Below are 18,808 nucleotides of genomic sequence, written 5' to 3' on the forward strand. Positions count from 1 at the left end.
GCAACAAGCGGAATGGTAGTTAACAAAAGGATATGGACTGGGGCCAATCCCAGCTACTATTTGTCGAAGTAGGCTCCGCGTTATTAATACACACCCATATTGGTGAAAACACGTTAGTAGTATTTAACACGTCGTTTTTTTCTCCATCCAAGTCTCGGGATTTTGAGACTCTAATTACTTGCTTTTTATATGCCCAGCTATCCTTTGCCCAAAAACAACCACTCTTTAAACCCAGTGTTAGTTGCAGACCTGATTTTATCTCATATATCTACACACATATAAGATTTTAATTCATTTTATCTCTTATATTTAACACATTTTTTAAAATTAACTTATCTAATTTAAAACTAATATATAATTAGAGTGCCAATAATCTGATAAGTCAAGCAGTCAAAGAATTAAGCAGCCTGCTATAGTGGCTTTTTTTTTTTCGGGGTTTAAAGTGACAGGCGCTACTCGCTTGGGGTCACAGATCGAACGCCTCCCTCGCAATGACGGGAGTATCAATGCCACCTACGGACTACGAGTCCTTTGGTCTGATAAAGTTTTATATCTGTGTGTGAATCTCTTGACATTAACGACGAAAACATGGTGTCGCTCCGCTTCCCTTTCTCGTTTTCTCAGCCTTCGGGACACCCCCCAAGGTACCGCAACTCTCGCCCATGCTCTGTCGCTAAAGTTGCTGTGGTTGCCGTTGCCGCCGCTGCCGGAGCCACCGCTGCATATGCCTCCTCACAGAACCCAATCTCACAACACCCCTTTCTTCATAACGCTTTGAATTTCCTTTTCTCTTCTGCAAATTCGCTGCCTTTGTGGGGTTCTCTGAGTTTGGCTGATAGTTCGCAGCCCGTTACGGAGCCGAGGACTGGAGCGTCTTTTCCATCAGCTCTTGGCGATTCGCAGAAACTTTGCGGGGTGGGGATACGTAAGAAAAGCATTTTGGGATTGAAGAACATTGATGTCTATGCATTCGGTATGACATTCAACCTACCACACCATCGTTGGTTTAAGTGAGGGCGGCATTTTTTTCCTTGGTACCATATCTCAGATGCTGATTGCCAGAATGAGCTTTTCTTTATGATTTCTGGTTCTGTTTCTGCAATCTTAGCTGGACATTATGTCGCATACCCTATTTATCGTGCATTTGATTCTCACAGAATAGTGTTATTATTATTGCTGACTCGGAAATTCAAATTCCTTTGAATTACTGTGTGTTGGTGAGAAAATTAAAGCTAATGGCAGAGAACGTTCTTTCTCCTAAATGCTGCCTCCGTATGGCTGCACCGTGAATGACTTTTTAAGTGTTTTACATTATCTTAAACTTCTTTTTATGGAATACTCAATGCCGCTAATTCTATGCCTTCCTTGGTCCAAAATGATGCAATTGCTTTGGGTGTTCCAAAGGGGCATAATGGGGCTCTCGTTGTTTTTATGTATTTAAGAAAAGTGTTTATAATATATTTCAGGTGTTTATGCTGATGATAATGACATTAAGAAATTGCTTGCTGAGAAATACGGGAAATTTTCTGGCTCTGAATTGAAGGGAAAAAAGGACTTTATTGAAGATCTTATGGAAAATGATATATGCGTGACAGTTAGACTCCAAATAGTCTACGGTAAATTGAGCATCCGCTCTGTACGTAGTGCATTTGAAGAGTCAGTAGGAAGCAGACTGCAAAAATTTGGGGGATCAGATAATAAAGAATTGCTTCAAAGGTTAATGACTCCTTCAACTGCTGGTGTCGATTTCTATACACTGAAAATTAGAGTCACTATGTCTCATTTGTGTAAAATTTTGTTGGTTACAGTTTACTCTCCAACTTTTTAATCATCTCTCACACATCCTCACACATGCACAGACTAGCATGTGAGCTGGCCTGCAAATATCCTGTTATTAATTCTGTTCCTGTTTAAGGACTGCTAGATCTCTCTTTTTGCTCAAGTGCTTTTTGAATATTTGCTTCTGATAGATAAAATCACAGGAAATTCTATTCTAAATATCTGTGTAAAAGAGCAAGCGCATATAATTTTGTTCGCTTAATCTAATTTTTGTATGTTTATAGTATTACTTCATTAGCCAGCTGTGATGTAGGTTCACTTCTCAATTTAAAGATGAATACAAAATACCACGAGGATCAGTAATTCATCTCTCAAGAGATCGGGATCATGTTCTTCGAACATCAAGTAAGATATCCTTCTCCGCGCTGTGTTAAATTTTCAGATTAGGGATTCTGAACAAAGATTTAGAAGCTCCAGCAAAGAACCCATGCATCTGTTAGGTAGATGCTGATTTGAGGTGTTAATTAACTCTTTCATCAGTACTGATTTTGATCTTTACAAGAGTTTTTTCCAGTTCCATCATATTCCCAGTTAATTACAGGAAGGTAGGGCGTGACAAACTATTTGCATTCTGGGAAAGTGTATTTGACCCTAGGCAAACTGTTTTATTTATACATACGTCTCTGTCATATCAAACTGCAACGAGAACCTCCATTTTTATGTTGCTTGTTCCTTGTAGTTGAGGGAGAGGAAGTGGGAAGCATCCAAAGTAAACTACTCTGTCGGTCAATTCTAGATTTATATATCGGGGAGGAACCATTCGATAAAAAGGCCAAAGAAGATGTTGAGCTCAAACTGGCCTCTTACCTCCAGAAATAGACTGTTAGTATCAAGAATCTACCACGTGATGTGTATGGATTTTAACCTTGTCTTTTCTTATGTGATTTTACTTACACGCATCTAGAGAGATACGAAAGAGCATAGATGTATATGGGGTTTATTTCCCATCTTTAAACTTCTCTATTTCATCTATTTTTCTCTCTAAATATGCTGTAGATGATCGCCGTAGCGAATGCAGAGAATCAGTGGTGTGCACTGAGCAATCTAGGAATGGTTTTCTATTGCATAATAGCTTAATGTTCTAAGATGCTGTAGCAGACATGTAATATTATGGTATTTATTTTTATTTTGCACAGGTGCAGAATATATGGTGGATGAACGTCATGTGGTGTGACCCACTGATCACTTTTTGTAATTTATGCTGTATTTTCCTTCATGTTTATTGTTCTAGAGCCTATGCTATTACCTCGACATACTCCTTTTACTTTTATTCATGACATAAAATGCATTGATGCTATATAAGAAGCTTTTGGTGTCTTTGAGAACTAGTTTTATTACTTTATTATCCTTATTTATATGTTTGAACAATAAAAGAGCTGCTTAGTACATAATTGAGTTGGCTGTCCCTGAAAGAGTACGGTGACATACTGCCATTAATTCTAAGAGTAATGGTGATTTACATCACATCACTCTATGGAACAGAACTTTGGCAAGATGAGAATTGATGGTGCCTGCATCACAGTAAGCTGCGTAGTAGTAAGCCCTTGCCACAACAAAGAATGTGTTGTTGATATTGGATTCTAAGGTATTGGGAGGATCCTCGGTTTGAAGCACCAATTCAACAAGCTTTCGCATTTCTGATTCAATTTCAGGTGTAGTTCTGCAGTTTGTTCCCAAGTGGCTGCTTCCACCATCATGAGCCTGGAAGCGGCAAAAAAAATTAAAATATACAAGTGTCATTTGGCACCAGGAAAAAAAAAGAAAAAAGAAAAAAAGAATCAAAATTTGTTTAATGTTCTTGTGTCTGTTCTTTGCCACTGACCTTGTTGGACTGGTAATGACGGAGGCGGTTGCAAACAGAATTGGTGAGTTCCATCAATGTTTGATAGTGAGGATTGAAGCGGAGCTCTTCTAAGCGACGGCCAGCACTCAGATTCATCACTTGCACCATTAGCTCCGCTTCATCCTGGGATCCGTTCCCTTCCCTTTCCCAGCTTGACATCCATCTTTGCCACTTTTTTCATGTTTAAAAAAAAAACAAAGAAATAAAAGGAAATCAATAAAATAGTGGAACGTAACACTGCTGAATTCAGGGTTTAATTTATAGTAATAAGGAATACTCACGGCTTGACGCAAATCGTGGACGACTTCATGACCACAAGACTCGGACATCTGCGAACCGAGGCTGTCAATGGTCCCCAGCAAAACTTCCACTAGCCTTTCTTCTGCCTTTTTCTCCTTTGATTCCCTGCAAACCCGAAGATGAGCGTCATCCACGGCTAAGAAACATACATAATTGGTCGAAACAAGAAGCAAGGATCCACCAACACAAAATGACTTGTGTGGTTGGAATTAATTGAAATGTTAGTTTGTACATAGGCAGTTAGAGATATAAACCTGAGTATTGAAGAATCTTGTCCATTAATGCCGAGATTGAATCTGTGCACAAAGGCTCTCCTTGTTTCTTCATTCTTAAGGAAGGACGAGATTGTCTCAGCCAAAACCGCTGTTTTAGCCCATGCAAGTCGCTCCTGACATCTCTTAGGCTCAAACGTGCTGGCTGCGGTGACGAAGTAAGCAAGGAGAAGAACTTCTCTGCTTAATCCAAACTCCTCCAGTCCATATTCCGAATACCACCTAATTCATATATATGATTGCCGAAAGAGTTAAAGCTCAATGACTGTTGATTACTGTGAAGCATATATAAATTGAAACATACTTTGCTTCATTTTACATACCCTTGGATTTCGTCCCATTCTGTAACATGCAAAGCCTGACAATTGTTGTAATCTAATTTTGCAAGTTCAAGATAAACCTCATTGTTCACGTACGGCATCCTGTCGAAATTAAGAGAATTACTAGATTTAGATGCGACTTTCTTCATCATGAAAAGGATATAAGCTAAGGATATGGTTCTCGATAATTCCAAAAGGTATGAGTATAACAAAACCTATATGAAAACAAGAGTACCTGTAAAGGGACTTGCCAATCCAGGCATCATTTTCACCGCCATACTGATCAATGTAGAATCTTGTTTCCAATCTGGGCAAGCTTGCATACCACGGGATGTCCAACGCATAACCCACCTGCAGGCACAGTCTCTTGTTAGTTTCCTGCGTATCTTTTCCTCCATGAATTTAACTAATTCTAATTTCATGATATGATTTATACAGTGAACCAAGACATAATTTAAGATACAAACCTCGCCAGGTAAATCCTTCATTATGATCCATTTATCAAGGAGCTGATTCTCAGCACGTTTCTGAGTTAAATAATTAGCTGAGAATTGCATGGCATCCTCAAGTATCTTCTCCCCTGGAAACAGCACCTGAGAAGCTCTGTATAGATTGAACATTCCTGTCACGGCTGTTGTTGACTGCCCGGCGAAGCAAACGAATTCTCCATTTTTCTCAAAATTCTTGAACACATCTATCAAATTAATTAAAACGAACGATGATATTAGAAGAAGATGATATACGAGTACTCTTTACTTTCTGGATTGCATACGTGCAAATAGTGGTTGAATTGAACGTACTGGCTGAAACTTGGAGGCCATGCAACCTCAGTTGTCTGAATCCCATAGCAGTATCATCAATGTCGCGGACCTCTGAATTTCGTGCCCAGCAAATGCCCATCTCATCCCAGTGCCTGGAATTTAAGTTACAGCCATATATAATTGTCACTTTGATTAGAAACATAAGAACCAGCCGGTTATGAGACCTTTGTTATATACCTATAAACGTAGTTTATAGAGTCCTTGATTTCTTCCTGGAAATATCTGGAAATCCCAAGGCGTTGCAGCCGATCAACCACCCAAATGTGCTCGAACAAATCAACTGGATACACATTGGGAACTGATAAAAAGAAGTTAAGAAAATATAGTTAGTTAGTAGATGGTTACTAGTATTTTCTAAAAAGCCAATAGAACTAGAAAGTGAAATACCTCCCCCATCGAACCTCTTGATTATTCTGTCCAAGTATCTGAGAGAAGCTTCATTCTTGGTGTGCATGAGGGCATAAGCAGTAGAAGATGGGGAGAACAAGAATGAGCCATCTTGGGATTGGAGTTTCAGAAGCTGGTCCCACTCCAAATTTGGCATTCCTTCCAAACTGTGGAGCAGCGTTGTGGGCACTGTGTGCATCACATTCCTCGGTATTCTTCCCCCACAATCACACAAACACAAGTTAAAACACTAACATAATATGTACTACCTCTAATTTTTAATATAAGAGCTAATTTTACTTTTAACTTGATCCTAAATATAAGATTATATTCATCCATTTTTTCTAAAGTAGTTCTAATAATAATAACACATATTAAAGATTCTTTCAAATCGTAGTTCTAACTAATACAGATGACTAATAATAGTATTTTAAGAAAAACAATACTTATTTATTATAAATAACTACTACCTCCGGTCTTTAATATAAGTGCTTGTTTGACTTTTATTTTAATCCTAAATATAAGGCCCCAATCTCCTTTGTCTTTCATACTTATTCATTTTTTTTCAAAAATAGTCCTTGCAATAATGATAGTTTTAACCAATACACTTGATTAGTAAATATATTTTAGAAAAGATAATTTTTATTTATTACAAATAACTAACTAAATTAGTTTTTTTAATTTACTTAAATCAGTCAACTAGTTCTTATATTAAGGATCAGAAGTAATAACTTAACAAATTTTTTTAATTTAATCAAATTAGTTAACCAACTCTTATATTAAACACAGGGAGATAGTATATGCCAGAGCTTTACGTAAATTAAAGTACTCCTTATAGCATATGAACGAAGCTAGTTAGCTATGGTGAAGAATGAATCTTTACTTTTTGAGCTTTAGGTCTCTCATTTCGAAGATGCGTTTCAAGTAAGGAGAGTCAGAAACGCTGGGTACTTCAATGTTCAAACTTCGAGCTATATCGAGAAGTGAAGGAAAAGCAACTTCAAAGCCGATTAGCACATGCACAGCATTCTCATCCTCAAGCTTGCTCAGATTTGCATTGAAAAATTCCATTCCTACACACGCAAGTAATAGTACGTACAAGATTAATTAGAATGAACATGATGGAGGAAATCACGAAACAAACTAAGGTCTTGTTCATTATTGAACATGATGATCAAGAATCACCTTTGTGGCACTTGTCGGGATGAAGATTCCAAGAAGTCAACGCGACAACACAAGCCAGTGTGCTGAGGATTCTGTCATGGGCAGAGAACAGAAGAGCATCGCCCCATGAACCATCAGGAAGCTGATTGTTGGCAATCCATTCAAGAGCTGAAGGGAACTGAGGGGAATCAGATCCATCGTTAGCTTTGACGAGAGCAACCCACGCTGTGTCATAAGCTGAGATGCTTATCTCTCCATCTTCCATGGAGCTCATCATCATCCTCACAGCATCTATTCTCTTCCTAATCTCATTTTCTTCAGCAATCTTTCACACACATATATATTATGGCCACAAAATCAGCTAATAAGTTTATCCTTCATGCTCAAAATACACACACACACACACACACACACACACACACACATATCTGCGTTACTTATTTTGTGCAGTTTAAAATTGAGGGGCGAGAAAAGAGTTAACCTCATGAGGAGGAGATTCCTTATCATCCCCATTCTCCCAACTGTCAACGCTTTCTGCAAATACAATAGAGGGGGGAAAAAAAAAAAATTTGCGTGAGCAATCAGACAAGAAATAAAAGAGGAAGAGTTGAGTAATAAGTGTTTGAGTTACATTTTATGTTGAGTACACATCTTTAACCTCCAAACTGTATTTTAAAAGAACTGAACATGTTTGTAGGAAAAACTTTCTTTTCTTTGAAAGGCACACAAATTATTTTAAAATATAAGGGTTAATATAATCTTTAGTCCATCAAATTTGTCCTTATTTAGGTTTTAATTCTTCAAATTTCAAACAATAAGGTTTGATCTTTCCAGAGACAAAATGGTCCATGTTTTTATTAAATTATAGGGATCAATATTTTAAATAAAGAGAAATTTGAGGGACTAAAACCTATTATTTGAAATTTAAGGGACCAAAACTAAAATCAAAGCAAACTTAAAGGACAAAAAATTATATTAACTCAAAATATAATATTATTCTTTAAAAATCAAGTCAGATTATCAAATCATCCTAAAAATAATGTTGATTTCTGTTACAAATTTAGAAAATATATTTTTACTTTGTTATTTCAATGTGATTTATTGGAAAACTTTATTGATTACTGCGACGATGGCTTTTTTATTATTTGATAAAAATATTTCTGAATGATTAATATAAAAATAAAATCGTTAGACATCAGAGTAGAACAAATAGAAAAAGCGAATGAATGGGAATTTATTCAGAGCAATGATAATAGAGAGGGGGAATAGAATAAAGTTGGTAATTAATAGCATAAGCAAATTAAACAAATTAGAGAAAGATATGGGACCTCGAGGGCGAGAGCTGGTAATGGCGTTACATGTGGTTGGAGGAGGGCCACCAAAAGGGAGACGAGGGCCGTTGCTGGCTTTGAAAGACCTGATGCCTGCATCCACGTCGCAACGCTTTTAATCTTCCTCCAATATATAGTTTTATGAAAAAATTTTATACATTGCAAATATATAGTGAAATGTAATTTAACTATATACGTGTGTGGTAAATTTGTCGGATTTTTCTCACATAAATACATACCCACCATGTATATAAACGATGCTTATGATCTTAAGTACGTACATCTTCACCAACATTTAATGTTAGAATCCTGGTTACAAAACGCTTCTTGTTTTTAAGACAAAACAATGAGGGTTTTTTTTTTTTTTTTAGCATTGCCATCTCGAATTCAAATTTTTTTCAGTAAACCATTCAGTATTTGCTGGAGTTATATTAGACTCTGAACTAATTCGAGTTGAATCGGATCGATTGAATCCCATACAAAAATGATTCTTTCATAAGCATTTTTTGTATCCGCACCAACTCAATACCGAATCATTATGCTCTCAAGCAACCCCTTAGATTTTCTGTGAGGAAATTAAAGAGACAAATTTGGCCATGGTGCAGGAATTTTAAACAAAAGAAATGAACAGTAATGAAGAGAGCAGGAGAATCAGGGCAGGCGTGGGGAAGATAATAAAAAAGAGAGAGCAAAATTGAGAGATGAAAATAAGCAAATTAACTAACCAGCAGAAGAAAGAGGGGAAAGACGAGTGAACGAGGAGGGAAAGCAGAAAATGGGCTTAAGGGGTGCACAAGTATGCAGAAACAACCCAGAAGACATGATGATGATCTTTATATATGTTTATAATAATAATAATAATAATCTGAATCCCCTCTTTGTTTTGCTCTGAGATGTTGCACACAAGTGAAGAGGAAAAGGAGTGTGTATATATTGCTGAGAAGGTGCCTACATGAGAAGGCCTTCAGCAGGGTAAATCACGGTTACATACCCCACCGTTCACAAAATTAATGCACATAATCTAAAACATTAATTGAGTTTTTAGTCGTCTATGTACATAATTTAATAGTATTTTCATTAATGAAGAACAACTAAATTTTGTGTCTGAGCAAATATTTATTGGCACATTTACATTTTATTAGCGTCGTTTCATTACTATTTACGTCTACATGTATTCGGTTGCATGCAGACGTTAAAACAAACAAGTCCATAAACACTTATCGTCTTCCTTTTTACCTCGCTCCCTCTTCATTATATGTTACTATGCTATTTTTCTTATAAGAATTAAGAAGATAAATATTATTGACATAGCAAATTATTTGTTACTTAATGGCTAATTCGTTTCTCTTTTTTTCCCCCTTTTTATGTCATAAAAATGTATAAAGATATTCATGAACACAAAACTAAATATTCTCGTGCCAAAAGACATAATGCTAAGGATTCCACGATATGCCGAGAACATGAGCTGGTCAATAATAATTAGAGTAGTAATAATAACACTTGATTAATACGTATACGTTTCCTTATATTGAAATGAAAAGGAGGAAAGCTCAGTGCCTGACATGCATCGAGGACAAGTGGTTTACTCTATTTGGATATTCCAAGAATTAATTAATTAGTTCATGAACTCATACAAATTCATTCAAATTACATTAATCTTCTTCCCCAGCATTCAAACCACATTAATTACTACTAGCACTCAATTTAGCACTCAATTTCACTAGCGCGCGCGCCTTGAGAATTAATTAAGGTGCATGCATTGAGTTATTTTTATTGACTAATTTTACATTTTTTTGGTCAACTTGCTTTCCAGAAATAAAAAATACACCCTGATGTTGAAATACAGTATTAATTTATATATTATCATTATCATGTTCAAAATAGATCATCTATTAACTTGAGTGAATAATACTCTTTTAGGTCTTATTTATAGGATAAAAAGAGCATATTTTTTTTAATCCTATTTATAAGTCATTTCATTAATTTTTACTATGAATATATTATATTGTTCGTCGTTTATTATAGTGCTGATTGTTTTTTTTTCTTTGAAATATATATATATTAAATGAGAGTAAAGGTGAAAATTTATTATATTTTAATAGAAGGTTAATGCAGTTTCAAGTTTTTCTTAATTTGTATGAAACATGGTGAAAGTACTTTATAACTACAAATTGCACACACTCGCTTTTTCTAAATGTACTACCTTTAGTTCTTAATATAAAAACTTATTTGACTTTTATTTTAATTTTAAATATAAAATTCCTTCTCTTATATATATTTTTTTAAGATAGTTCTTTGAAATAATGATTTTATAACCAATAATAATTAACTTAATTAGTTTTTTTAATATATTTAAATTAATTAACTAGTTCTTATATTTAAAACAGAAGATAATACTTTTTAATTTAAAGACCATTCAAATTAAAAAGTATTTATTTGGTCTGGTAGTTGCGTTTGTTGATGACTTAAACTCCGTACTGATATTTATAATCATCTTCTCCTCCTGCAATGTCACGCATGATGACAGCGTTTTGACTGGTGTGAAGTATCCATGCTCATTGGTCTCAATGGTCTGAAAAGTTATCCACGCTCTGTCTTGTGGTTGAGGTATAGCCATGCAGGCTCTAGTTTGGAGGGGTTTTTTGGGTCGACTTATTTCTAAGCTTTATGTTTTAGTTGGATTAAAGCGCTAGTACTATTCTTTCGGCAATGGACTCGTGCTTCCTATGGGTGACATCATCCCGTAAAAAGTAAGCACTATTTTCAATCTTAATTATAAGATCTGATTTACAGTTTATAAAGAAAGTTTTATAACCAGGATTGACAGAATTTTTTATGTGTTTTTTTCACTCATGTTTGGATAAAATTATTCTTTTATTAAAACAATAGGTATTAGAAGATATGCCCACATTTTAATATTTAATATCCGATAATATTTGAAAGAATATATTTTTACTTGAAAAAATTACCAATAAAGACTCTCAATATGTAAAGTTGTGATTTGGGATCCTTAATTTGGAAAATAGCAAATAAGAACTGGGTCCTACTTTTGCAAATATGAAATGTGAGTGAAATGTCTAAAATGTTCCTCAATCAAATTGTGATTTAGTCTACTAAAATTATCATTCATTAAAGTAAACTTGTCATTTCCCATAGTCACCTTGTCATTTGGCATATCCTCAGCGAAATTGTGATCTAGTCTACTAAAATTGTCATTTGCTAAAATAAACTTGTCATTTTTCATAGTCAACATCTTATTTGGATGAGGAGCATTTCAGACATTTTATCACAACTTCATATTCACAAAAGTGGGATTGGGTGCTTATTTGCTATTTTTCAAATTAAAGGTTTCAAATCATAATTTTATATATTAGGGGGTTTGATTTGCAATTTTCTCTTTTTACTTGGCAAAAAACTTTTTTCCCAAACAGGAACAGTTTATTCAACGGGTGAAAAAAACACAGTGCAACTTGGGCTACTGACATCATACGAAGACACGACAAAAACAACAAGAAGTGAACTGGAAGCCCAGCGTAACAACAGACTCAAAGTAAATGATTGTTTCAAAAAAGTTCAAAATTGAAAATAAAAGTGTTTATATTTAGATTGAAATATAAAATATCTTTATATTCTCATATTAAAAACAAAAAAAAAAAACAGAAGAACTTCAGGGAAAAAATTAAAAGCAAGAGCTTAGTTTACCTTTTGTATTGTGGGAACAAATAAAGGAGAAAGTTGAGGGATGACAGGGCCCAAGACGATGTTCCCTCGTCCGAGGAATAAATAAAATCAAAGCTGGGCTCCTCCCCAGCCTAGCCCCACTTCCAAATACGGCCCTACTACCTAATTCCATAAAAGAGATTTGCTGATACACTGGGCTAACACAGAAGGTGCAGCACGAAAACTTAAACCAAAAAAAAAAAAAGAACACAACAAAGGGAAGGGAAGAAATTTACATATGGAATTGCGCATAAACGACTCCAAGATGCAAAACGGAAGGTAATCATAAAGTGTGATAATGCCCCAATGAAGTGGGCAGTTCCCAAATTAGGACCATAAAGGACAGTTGAGTGAGTGGCCTTTTTTCCAAAGAGGTTCTTCTTCTCTTGACGGGCACTGCGTCCCTTTCACACATGTGTTGGGAACGTCACCCTTCATCTCATGCTGTGTCTCCCTCAATGAATCTCCTTTTCCTCTTCTAACTTCCTACTTCGACCTCAATGTAGCAACGTCACACTCGGACACACCCTCCCTACGTAATTACGTGTTTAACGCATTTTGGTAGTCTTAATGTCAATACTCATATGTGTGTGTCCCGTCATACAATATCAACAAATATGAATTATACAACTTGATATGAGTTGATCCAGTTTGTGAGGGTTTGATTTCACACGTGATGCCTCTCCTTCCACAGCATTATTGGGGATTCCAGTTCATTAGAACCAGCAGCCGGAGCTGCTTGGCCTTATATATGCCCGATCTCCCTGATTTCGTGTTCTGTGTATAATGCAAAATACTACGATCACAAATCAAATAATTAATTAATTAGATACCATCCACTGCAAATATTAGCTGTTCTTGATTTCGTGCTTCCCTTCATTCCTATGTGGTCTATTTAATCTCGAGCATAATCAGGCATAGGTTTTCGCTAAATGGAGTCTAGTGCGAATGATTATACCCTGCAGTTTGTTGATTTTATGCATATAATGTTGATGTTGATACACGTTGAGGGAAAAAGCAGCTCATTAACTGAGAGTGTTGTCAAAATGTTGAGGGTTACTTTAGTTTCTCGATTGATGATTGGATAATAATGCCAACCATAATTCATAGGCAGGAGTCGTATCCTCAAGGTCACATGCATCCGTGGCTTTAAAATATTTTGGACTCATGTGCTGCTGGCATGAGTGTTCCGAGTGGGATATTGTAGATATTTTTTCTCCCATTGAATCCAATCCAATCATTAATTAATATTCTCCAGTTGGGGGTGGGGGCGTCTGGTTTCTAACCTATTCCTCAGAAATTTCCAATTAACTTCGCTCTAAATCTGAATCTGAGAGGACCCAATTAATTAGAGTGGGGGCGGGGGACCTAATTAAGATGAAAACCGTCTGTGAGGGGAGGTGGTGGCCAGAGAGAGAGAGAGAGAGAGGAGAAGCGAGAGCCGAGCCGACTGAAAAGCCGAGGTTTGTGCTTCTCGTAAACCGATAGCAACACGCGCACTTCCACGTGCATCCGCAGCCCTAACACGTATGACTCCCCCGCTAGCGGACACGCCCCTCTCCTCCAAATATTGTTATTTAAAAAAGAAAGCTCAGACCAAAAACCAACAAAAGCAACGCACTGTCAAATACATGTATATAATGTTTTTTTTAAACAAAAACTAAAGAAGCCAAAAATCAAGAGACAAGGACATAGAGGGTCGCCTATATAACTGCCCCATTCCGCAACGCCCCTCTCACTTGTTCCTCCAGTTTTTTTAACTCAACTCACCATCACCAACTCACAGTCCTCCTTCTCTCCGAGCAAGAGAGAGATAGAGGACGCTCAGTGCGTGCACAGAGAGAGAGAGATTGATTTTGAGGGAGAGAGAAAACTCGCATTCTTCAGCCATTTATGTTCTTCACCACCAAAGCGTGAACACTCTCCGTCCTTTTTTCGCCTTTAAATCTCTTTCTTTCCCGCGTACACCCTGGAACTTCGACCCCTCTCCTCCTCTCTGATATATATACAGGGCTTTAATTTCATATAGCTGTCTGCGGTGTGCCGAGGATAAGGCGGCAAATGGAGCTCAGCAAGGTGACGCTGGAGATTTTCTCCAAATTGGAGCAGAAATGGCTTTCCCACTGTGAAACCTCCAAGAAAACTCGCATTCTCAGCATCGACGGCGGGGGAACCACCGGCATTGTTGCCGGAGCCGCGCTCCTCCACCTCGAGCAACAGATCCGTCTCCAGACAGGTGATTCCGACGCTCAAATAGCCGATTTCTTCGACATCGTTGCTGGCACTGGCATTGGCGCCATACTTGCCGCCATGATCACCGCCGACGATGGCTCCGGCAGGCCTCTCTATACTGCTAAGGACGCCGTCCATGTCATCACCGAAAAGAATTCGGAACTCTACAAGCCTAAGACCACCGGGGTTTTTTGCCGTCGCCGGAGACTCTCTTCCAGGAGCATGGATAGCGTGCTGAAGCAAGTCCTCCAGAGAAGAGAGGACGGAAAGTTGTTGACCTTGAAGGACACGTGTAAACCCCTACTCATCCCTTGCTTTGACCTCAAGAGTTCGGCGCCATTCGTGTTTTCCCGAGCCGGCGCGTCAGAATCGCCGAGTTTCAACTTTGAGCTCTGGAAGGTATGCCGTGCCACCACAGCCACACCGAGCCTCTTCAAGCCCTTCCACTTTACTTCCGTGGACGGCAAGACCAGCTGCTCGGCCGTCGACGGCGGCCTGGTGATGAACAACCCGACGGCGGCGGCTGTGACGCACGTCCTACATAACAAGCGGGATTTCCCGACGGTTAACGGCGTGGAGGATCTCCTAGTGCTGTCCTTAGGCAACGGCGCGTCGAGCGGAACACAGGCGCGAAAGATATGTGATAATGGGGAGTGTTCGACGTCGTGTGTGGTCGACATTGCGGCGGATGGGGTCTCCGAGACGATCGACCAAATGTTGGGGAACGCCTTCTGTTGGAACCATACGGATTACGTAAGGATTCAGGTACTGGAAGCGAGACTTAGTTTGACTTTCCAGAGTACTATTTGGTTTCTTGTAAAAATAAGATGAGGAAAGAGAATTTTTCCTGACTTGTGTGCCTTCACTTTCACTACAGTGAAGTGAATTTCAATTGCCTTGTGTATGAATAATCCATTGACTGGTTGTTTAATGAATGTGTGCAGGCGATGGGTTTGGGGAGGACGAGAGAGGAGGTTCTGAAAGAGAGAGGACTAGAGTCATTAGCGTTTGGGGGAAAGAGGTTGCTGAAAGAGAGCAACGAAGAGAGAATCGATAGCTTCGTACAGCGTCTTGTTGCTTCTGGGAAGTCCAGCCTCCCACCTAGCCCCTGCAAGCATTCCGCCGTTACTCCTCTCGCCGTCGCCGAGGCCCGCTAGTTCTATTCTATCTTCTTCTTTTTTCTTCCTCCTTGGGGTTAGATTTTAACTTTGTATCTTTGTAAGTTGTAATGTTGTAAGTTGTAACCTTCCTCAGGTTATGGCCCCAGTAAAGAAATGAAAGCCTCCCGTGTTTTTGACCTTGGCTATGAGCCAGCTGTCTCGGTTAACTTCGAATGGCTCCGTCGTCACGGTGATTAATTATAACAGTGACGATGAAAGGGGAAGTTTTTCCTTTTGCCCGGGGGACACTAAATCCTCCTGGACTTGCTAATTACCGTTTCCTGTTAATTTCCCAAAATCGGCTGCGCAGATTGGGGAAAACACTACCCTCCTCCACTTATTGACTTGACCAAACCTGTTTGATTTTCTTAAATCTTTTATTTGTATCGGATTAGAAAAATGGATAATTTGTTATTAAAACATAGGAGCACTGACGGCATGTGAAGATAAAATCATTAAACGTCGGATGAGCAGTCACGGGTGGTCATTAAATTCATAGGCTTCTTGGGACCAGTTTTCTATACTCTTGCATATGTCTTGTGTTTTGTTACTGCGCTAGCGCCTCCCTTCAGGAGATTAATAGTACGATGACGAGTGACCTGGGACCATGTCTCTAAATCAACTCTCTTTTAATCGATGGTCACACTTTTTTTGGACCATTTTTGACCTGGATTCAGATGATAAAAATCACTTCATGCGCTCCAATTATCCCAAAGGCCAAAATTTCATCCTTACCACTGTTAGTTAAAGTTGTTTTCCAAAGAGGAGAAAATAAATGTGTACGACAACGGACCAACAAAAGCGTGTTGACGTGGGAAAATCACTCCCCTGCCCCTTTTGCAGGATTCATATACAGAGCAAAAGAGAACCTAAATCACAAACTTTAGGTGCGAGATCGACAACGCTGTGACCAACAATGACACTTCTTTATAATTCCCACCATGTCAGAAAGTGAGAGGGGGGAAAAAAAATTTCTCCCTTTCATTTCTCTACTTTTTCAGCGTTGCTCATTATAAAATGCTCCTCTGAATCGTCTCGGAACTTCTTCTGGTAGGTAAGTTTGGTGATGGCAGTGTTAGTACATCTTCTCCCTCCCAGCCCATCCACACTGACTCTTCTGCTTATGCCACTGCATTAAATAGCCTGTAACCTCTTCTGCTTTATGTCACTTTCTCTCGTTAGTTTTGCCTGTGGACTTTCTGGTATTTCCTCTGCTTCTGCAGCATACTCTATAGAGCAAGTTAGGTACTACTGTGCTCCGAAACACACACTCCCCAGCCTCATTACCATTTGATTCCCTGATAATGACAATAGGTAAGACAACATTTCCTGGCTAAACTATTAAGAATTTGGTGTCTGAGCACCTTTTTACCTCGACCTGCGATGGATGTAGGACTCCACATGGTAATAGTATCGGTGGGGTCTGAGTAGGTATTTCAGAAATAGGGGTGTGGTGAACCCCACACACTCTTTCCCACCACTGTACTTGTGTGTTTAGTTACATTCCGAAGGAGAATTTTCATCGCATCGCATTGCAGTGCTTTACTTGGACAGAGCCATATTCTCATAAATTGCTTTCCCTTTAGGAAGCTTCTTCCTTCTGTGGCAGTTTTCCCTGGGAGGATCTATTTTCCCAATTTGTGATACCTAGGCGTGAGGGCCAGTGTTTCTGCATCGTGCTAATCAGGTAACGAGTGAATCTGAATCACTCTGTTTTAGAGTGAAATTTGGATTTCTGGACACATGATGGAGCCGGCTTGGCTAGTGGTGGGATAAAAAAAGACAAGGGGAGTGAGATTTGTTTTTGGATAAGCTAGGGGGACTTGGATCTGATTCTGTTCATGGATTAATAAAAAGTACAACAATAATGCTGTGGGAGAAATTAATGCCCTGCGCCAATAGAACTTCCAAATTCATACATCTAACCAGTGACCTTTAACTACCATTACCAAATGCCATCCTTTATAATGTAAAACCCTCAACTTTATAAATTGCAGGGGAAAAAATATCGTCCCCGGTTCATTGTTAAAAATAATTATACCGTTCTTGAGTTCATCCTTTCAATTCAGTGTCTGTGGTCTGCGTTGAGAGATATTAAAAGAAAAATTATAAATAAGGACTCACTTGCTTTTGCTTGTTTTATAAATTTCTTATCATCATTATATCACCATCTGATCATTAATAATTTCAAGCAAGCAAGCTGAATTGAGAGAATTGGCTATGCCTCTTAGTTGCATTTTCTTTTTTCTATTTGGATTTTGGAGGAGCTTCCCTGTTCTCCGTGGTTTGAGCACTCACACACACACAATGTCCGGTATTGAGAGATACGAAGAAAGGATGACGAGAAGGTTTGAATTCTGTTTACTTGATGCCTTTTTTGGACAAAATATATATATATATATAACTATATTCGTTTAAAGAATGGATTCTTTGTATGGAACTTGACTCATAAATTCCACAACACAGGTTTACTTTTGAACAATAAAGCTAAACAAATAATAGAGAGACAGCCCCAGTAATAATAACAAGAAAAATGTAAAACAGAAGCGGCTTACAGGAGCCAAAAGGACTTGGAAGCTGAGGTCGGCTTAGCGGCTAAGGGCGTGTGATCGGAGTACAAGGGAAGTGGGTCTCAAATCTCAGGAAGATCCCTGCCCGAAATGCTGTGGCCCACCACCTCATTTATTCAGAAGCAAGGGATTAAAAAGACACCCACTTGCACAAAATTAATCAACAAATCATAGTAGCTGATAATTAAATTAAAAGGCACAAGAGTCCAAACGTGTCACGAGAAGGTGGTGGAGTTAGATTTTGTTCATAGGCCCCCTTCTCTACTTTTCTCTTTAATTGCTTGCTTGCTTTCACCCCTCACTAGCCCCTCAAATCATGAAGTCGTTGCTTCCCTTGTATGCCACTGCGCACTTCCCCTCACACAAGCGTGCCTGTTTCATTATATTTCACTCTCTTCGCAGCACAAATTATAATACTCCTCCGGTCCTTATTATAAGATCCAATTTGACTTTTTATTTGGTCCTAATTATAAGACCCAATCCATTTTGTTTCTTATATTTATGCATTTTTTTCCAAGATAATCCTTCCAATAATGATAGTTTTAGCCAATATACTTAATTAGCAAGGATATTTTAAGAATGACAACACTTATTTATTATAAATAACCAACTTAACTTACTTCCTTAATCTCCTCAAATAAGTCAATTGGGTCTTATAATTAGGACCGGAGGAGTAACATTCATTATCTTTATTAATTCTTTGAGATTAAAAAATCTTTGGGGAAAAAAACATAACTTTGATCTAAATATTACTCTAAACACAATGATTTGTTAATTAAGCACTATGGTAGAGAAAGCTTGTTGGGGCACGTACGCGTACGCACGAGTGGGATGTGCTTTGATTATTGA

General features: G+C 38.1%; 3 protein-coding genes across 7 annotated transcripts; 2 read left to right on the forward strand and 1 right to left on the reverse strand.

Moving 5' to 3' along the window:
- Window positions 1-484: 484 nt before the first annotated feature.
- LOC114720678 (fatty-acid-binding protein 1-like) lies at window positions 485-3,120 on the forward strand. Of its 5 annotated transcripts, none has more exons than XM_028906350.1 (5): window positions 485-973; window positions 1,467-1,716; window positions 2,093-2,184; window positions 2,519-2,661; window positions 2,976-3,120. In XM_028906350.1, exons 1-4 carry the CDS (start codon window positions 589-591, stop codon window positions 2,656-2,658), a joined length of 867 nt encoding a protein of 288 aa, XP_028762183.1. In that variant the 5' UTR covers window positions 485-588; the 3' UTR covers window positions 2,659-2,661; window positions 2,976-3,120. The 5 variants fall into 5 exon arrangements, with proteins under 5 accessions (XP_028762183.1, XP_028762184.1, XP_028762181.1 ...); XM_028906351.1 differs by lacking the exon at window positions 2,976-3,120 and adding an exon at window positions 2,836-2,957; XM_028906348.1 differs by having other exon boundaries at window positions 486-973; window positions 2,519-2,690.
- Window positions 3,121-3,300: 180 nt separating this feature from the next.
- LOC114720684 (ent-copalyl diphosphate synthase, chloroplastic-like) lies at window positions 3,301-10,894 on the reverse strand. The gene is made up of 14 exons (XM_028906358.1): window positions 10,756-10,894; window positions 7,428-7,480; window positions 6,968-7,271; window positions 6,666-6,855; window positions 5,783-5,997; window positions 5,573-5,693; window positions 5,375-5,487; window positions 5,042-5,268; window positions 4,810-4,925; window positions 4,578-4,676; window positions 4,237-4,476; window positions 3,964-4,087; window positions 3,662-3,853; window positions 3,301-3,540 (listed from the first exon to the last, which is right to left on the reverse strand). The coding sequence occupies exons 1-14, from the start codon at window positions 10,892-10,894 to the stop codon at window positions 3,301-3,303; spliced, it is 2,373 nt and encodes a 790-aa protein (XP_028762191.1).
- A 2,882-nt stretch (window positions 10,895-13,776) lies between these two features.
- On the forward strand, window positions 13,777-15,524 carry LOC114720688 (probable inactive patatin-like protein 9). The gene is made up of 2 exons (XM_028906361.1): window positions 13,777-14,994; window positions 15,174-15,524. Exons 1-2 carry the CDS (start codon window positions 14,059-14,061, stop codon window positions 15,384-15,386), a joined length of 1,149 nt encoding a protein of 382 aa, XP_028762194.1. The 5' UTR covers window positions 13,777-14,058; the 3' UTR covers window positions 15,387-15,524.
- The last annotated feature ends 3,284 nt before the right edge of the window (window positions 15,525-18,808 follow it).

Source organism: Neltuma alba, unplaced genomic scaffold (genome assembly GCF_004799145.2).
Source record: "Neltuma alba isolate B1F8T4 unplaced genomic scaffold, ASM479914v2 tig00011994_pilon, whole genome shotgun sequence".
Lineage (NCBI taxonomy): Eukaryota > Viridiplantae > Streptophyta > Magnoliopsida > Fabales > Fabaceae > Neltuma > Neltuma alba.

Coding starts and splice junctions, on each gene's coding strand:
- LOC114720678 (XM_028906350.1), top strand. CDS start 589: ATGGTGTCGCTCCGCTTCCCTTTCTCGTTTTCTCAGCCTTCGGGACAC. Junction 1,717..2,092: donor AATAAAGAATTGCTTCAAAG/GTTAATGACTCC, acceptor GCTGTGATGTAG/GTTCACTTCTCAATTTAAAG. Junction 2,185..2,518: donor TCATGTTCTTCGAACATCAA/GTAAGATATCCT, acceptor TGTTCCTTGTAG/TTGAGGGAGAGGAAGTGGGA.
- LOC114720684 (XM_028906358.1), bottom strand. CDS start 10,894: ATGGCTATACCTCAACCACAAGACAGAGCGTGGATAACTTTTCAGACC. Junction 6,856..6,967: donor TCCCGACAAGTGCCACAAAG/GTGATTCTTGAT, acceptor TTGCGTGTGTAG/GAATGGAATTTTTCAATGCA. Junction 5,998..6,665: donor AGAGACCTAAAGCTCAAAAA/GTAAAGATTCAT, acceptor TTGTGGGGGAAG/AATACCGAGGAATGTGATGC.
- LOC114720688 (XM_028906361.1), top strand. CDS start 14,059: ATGGAGCTCAGCAAGGTGACGCTGGAGATTTTCTCCAAATTGGAGCAG. Junction 14,995..15,173: donor CGGATTACGTAAGGATTCAG/GTACTGGAAGCG, acceptor GAATGTGTGCAG/GCGATGGGTTTGGGGAGGAC.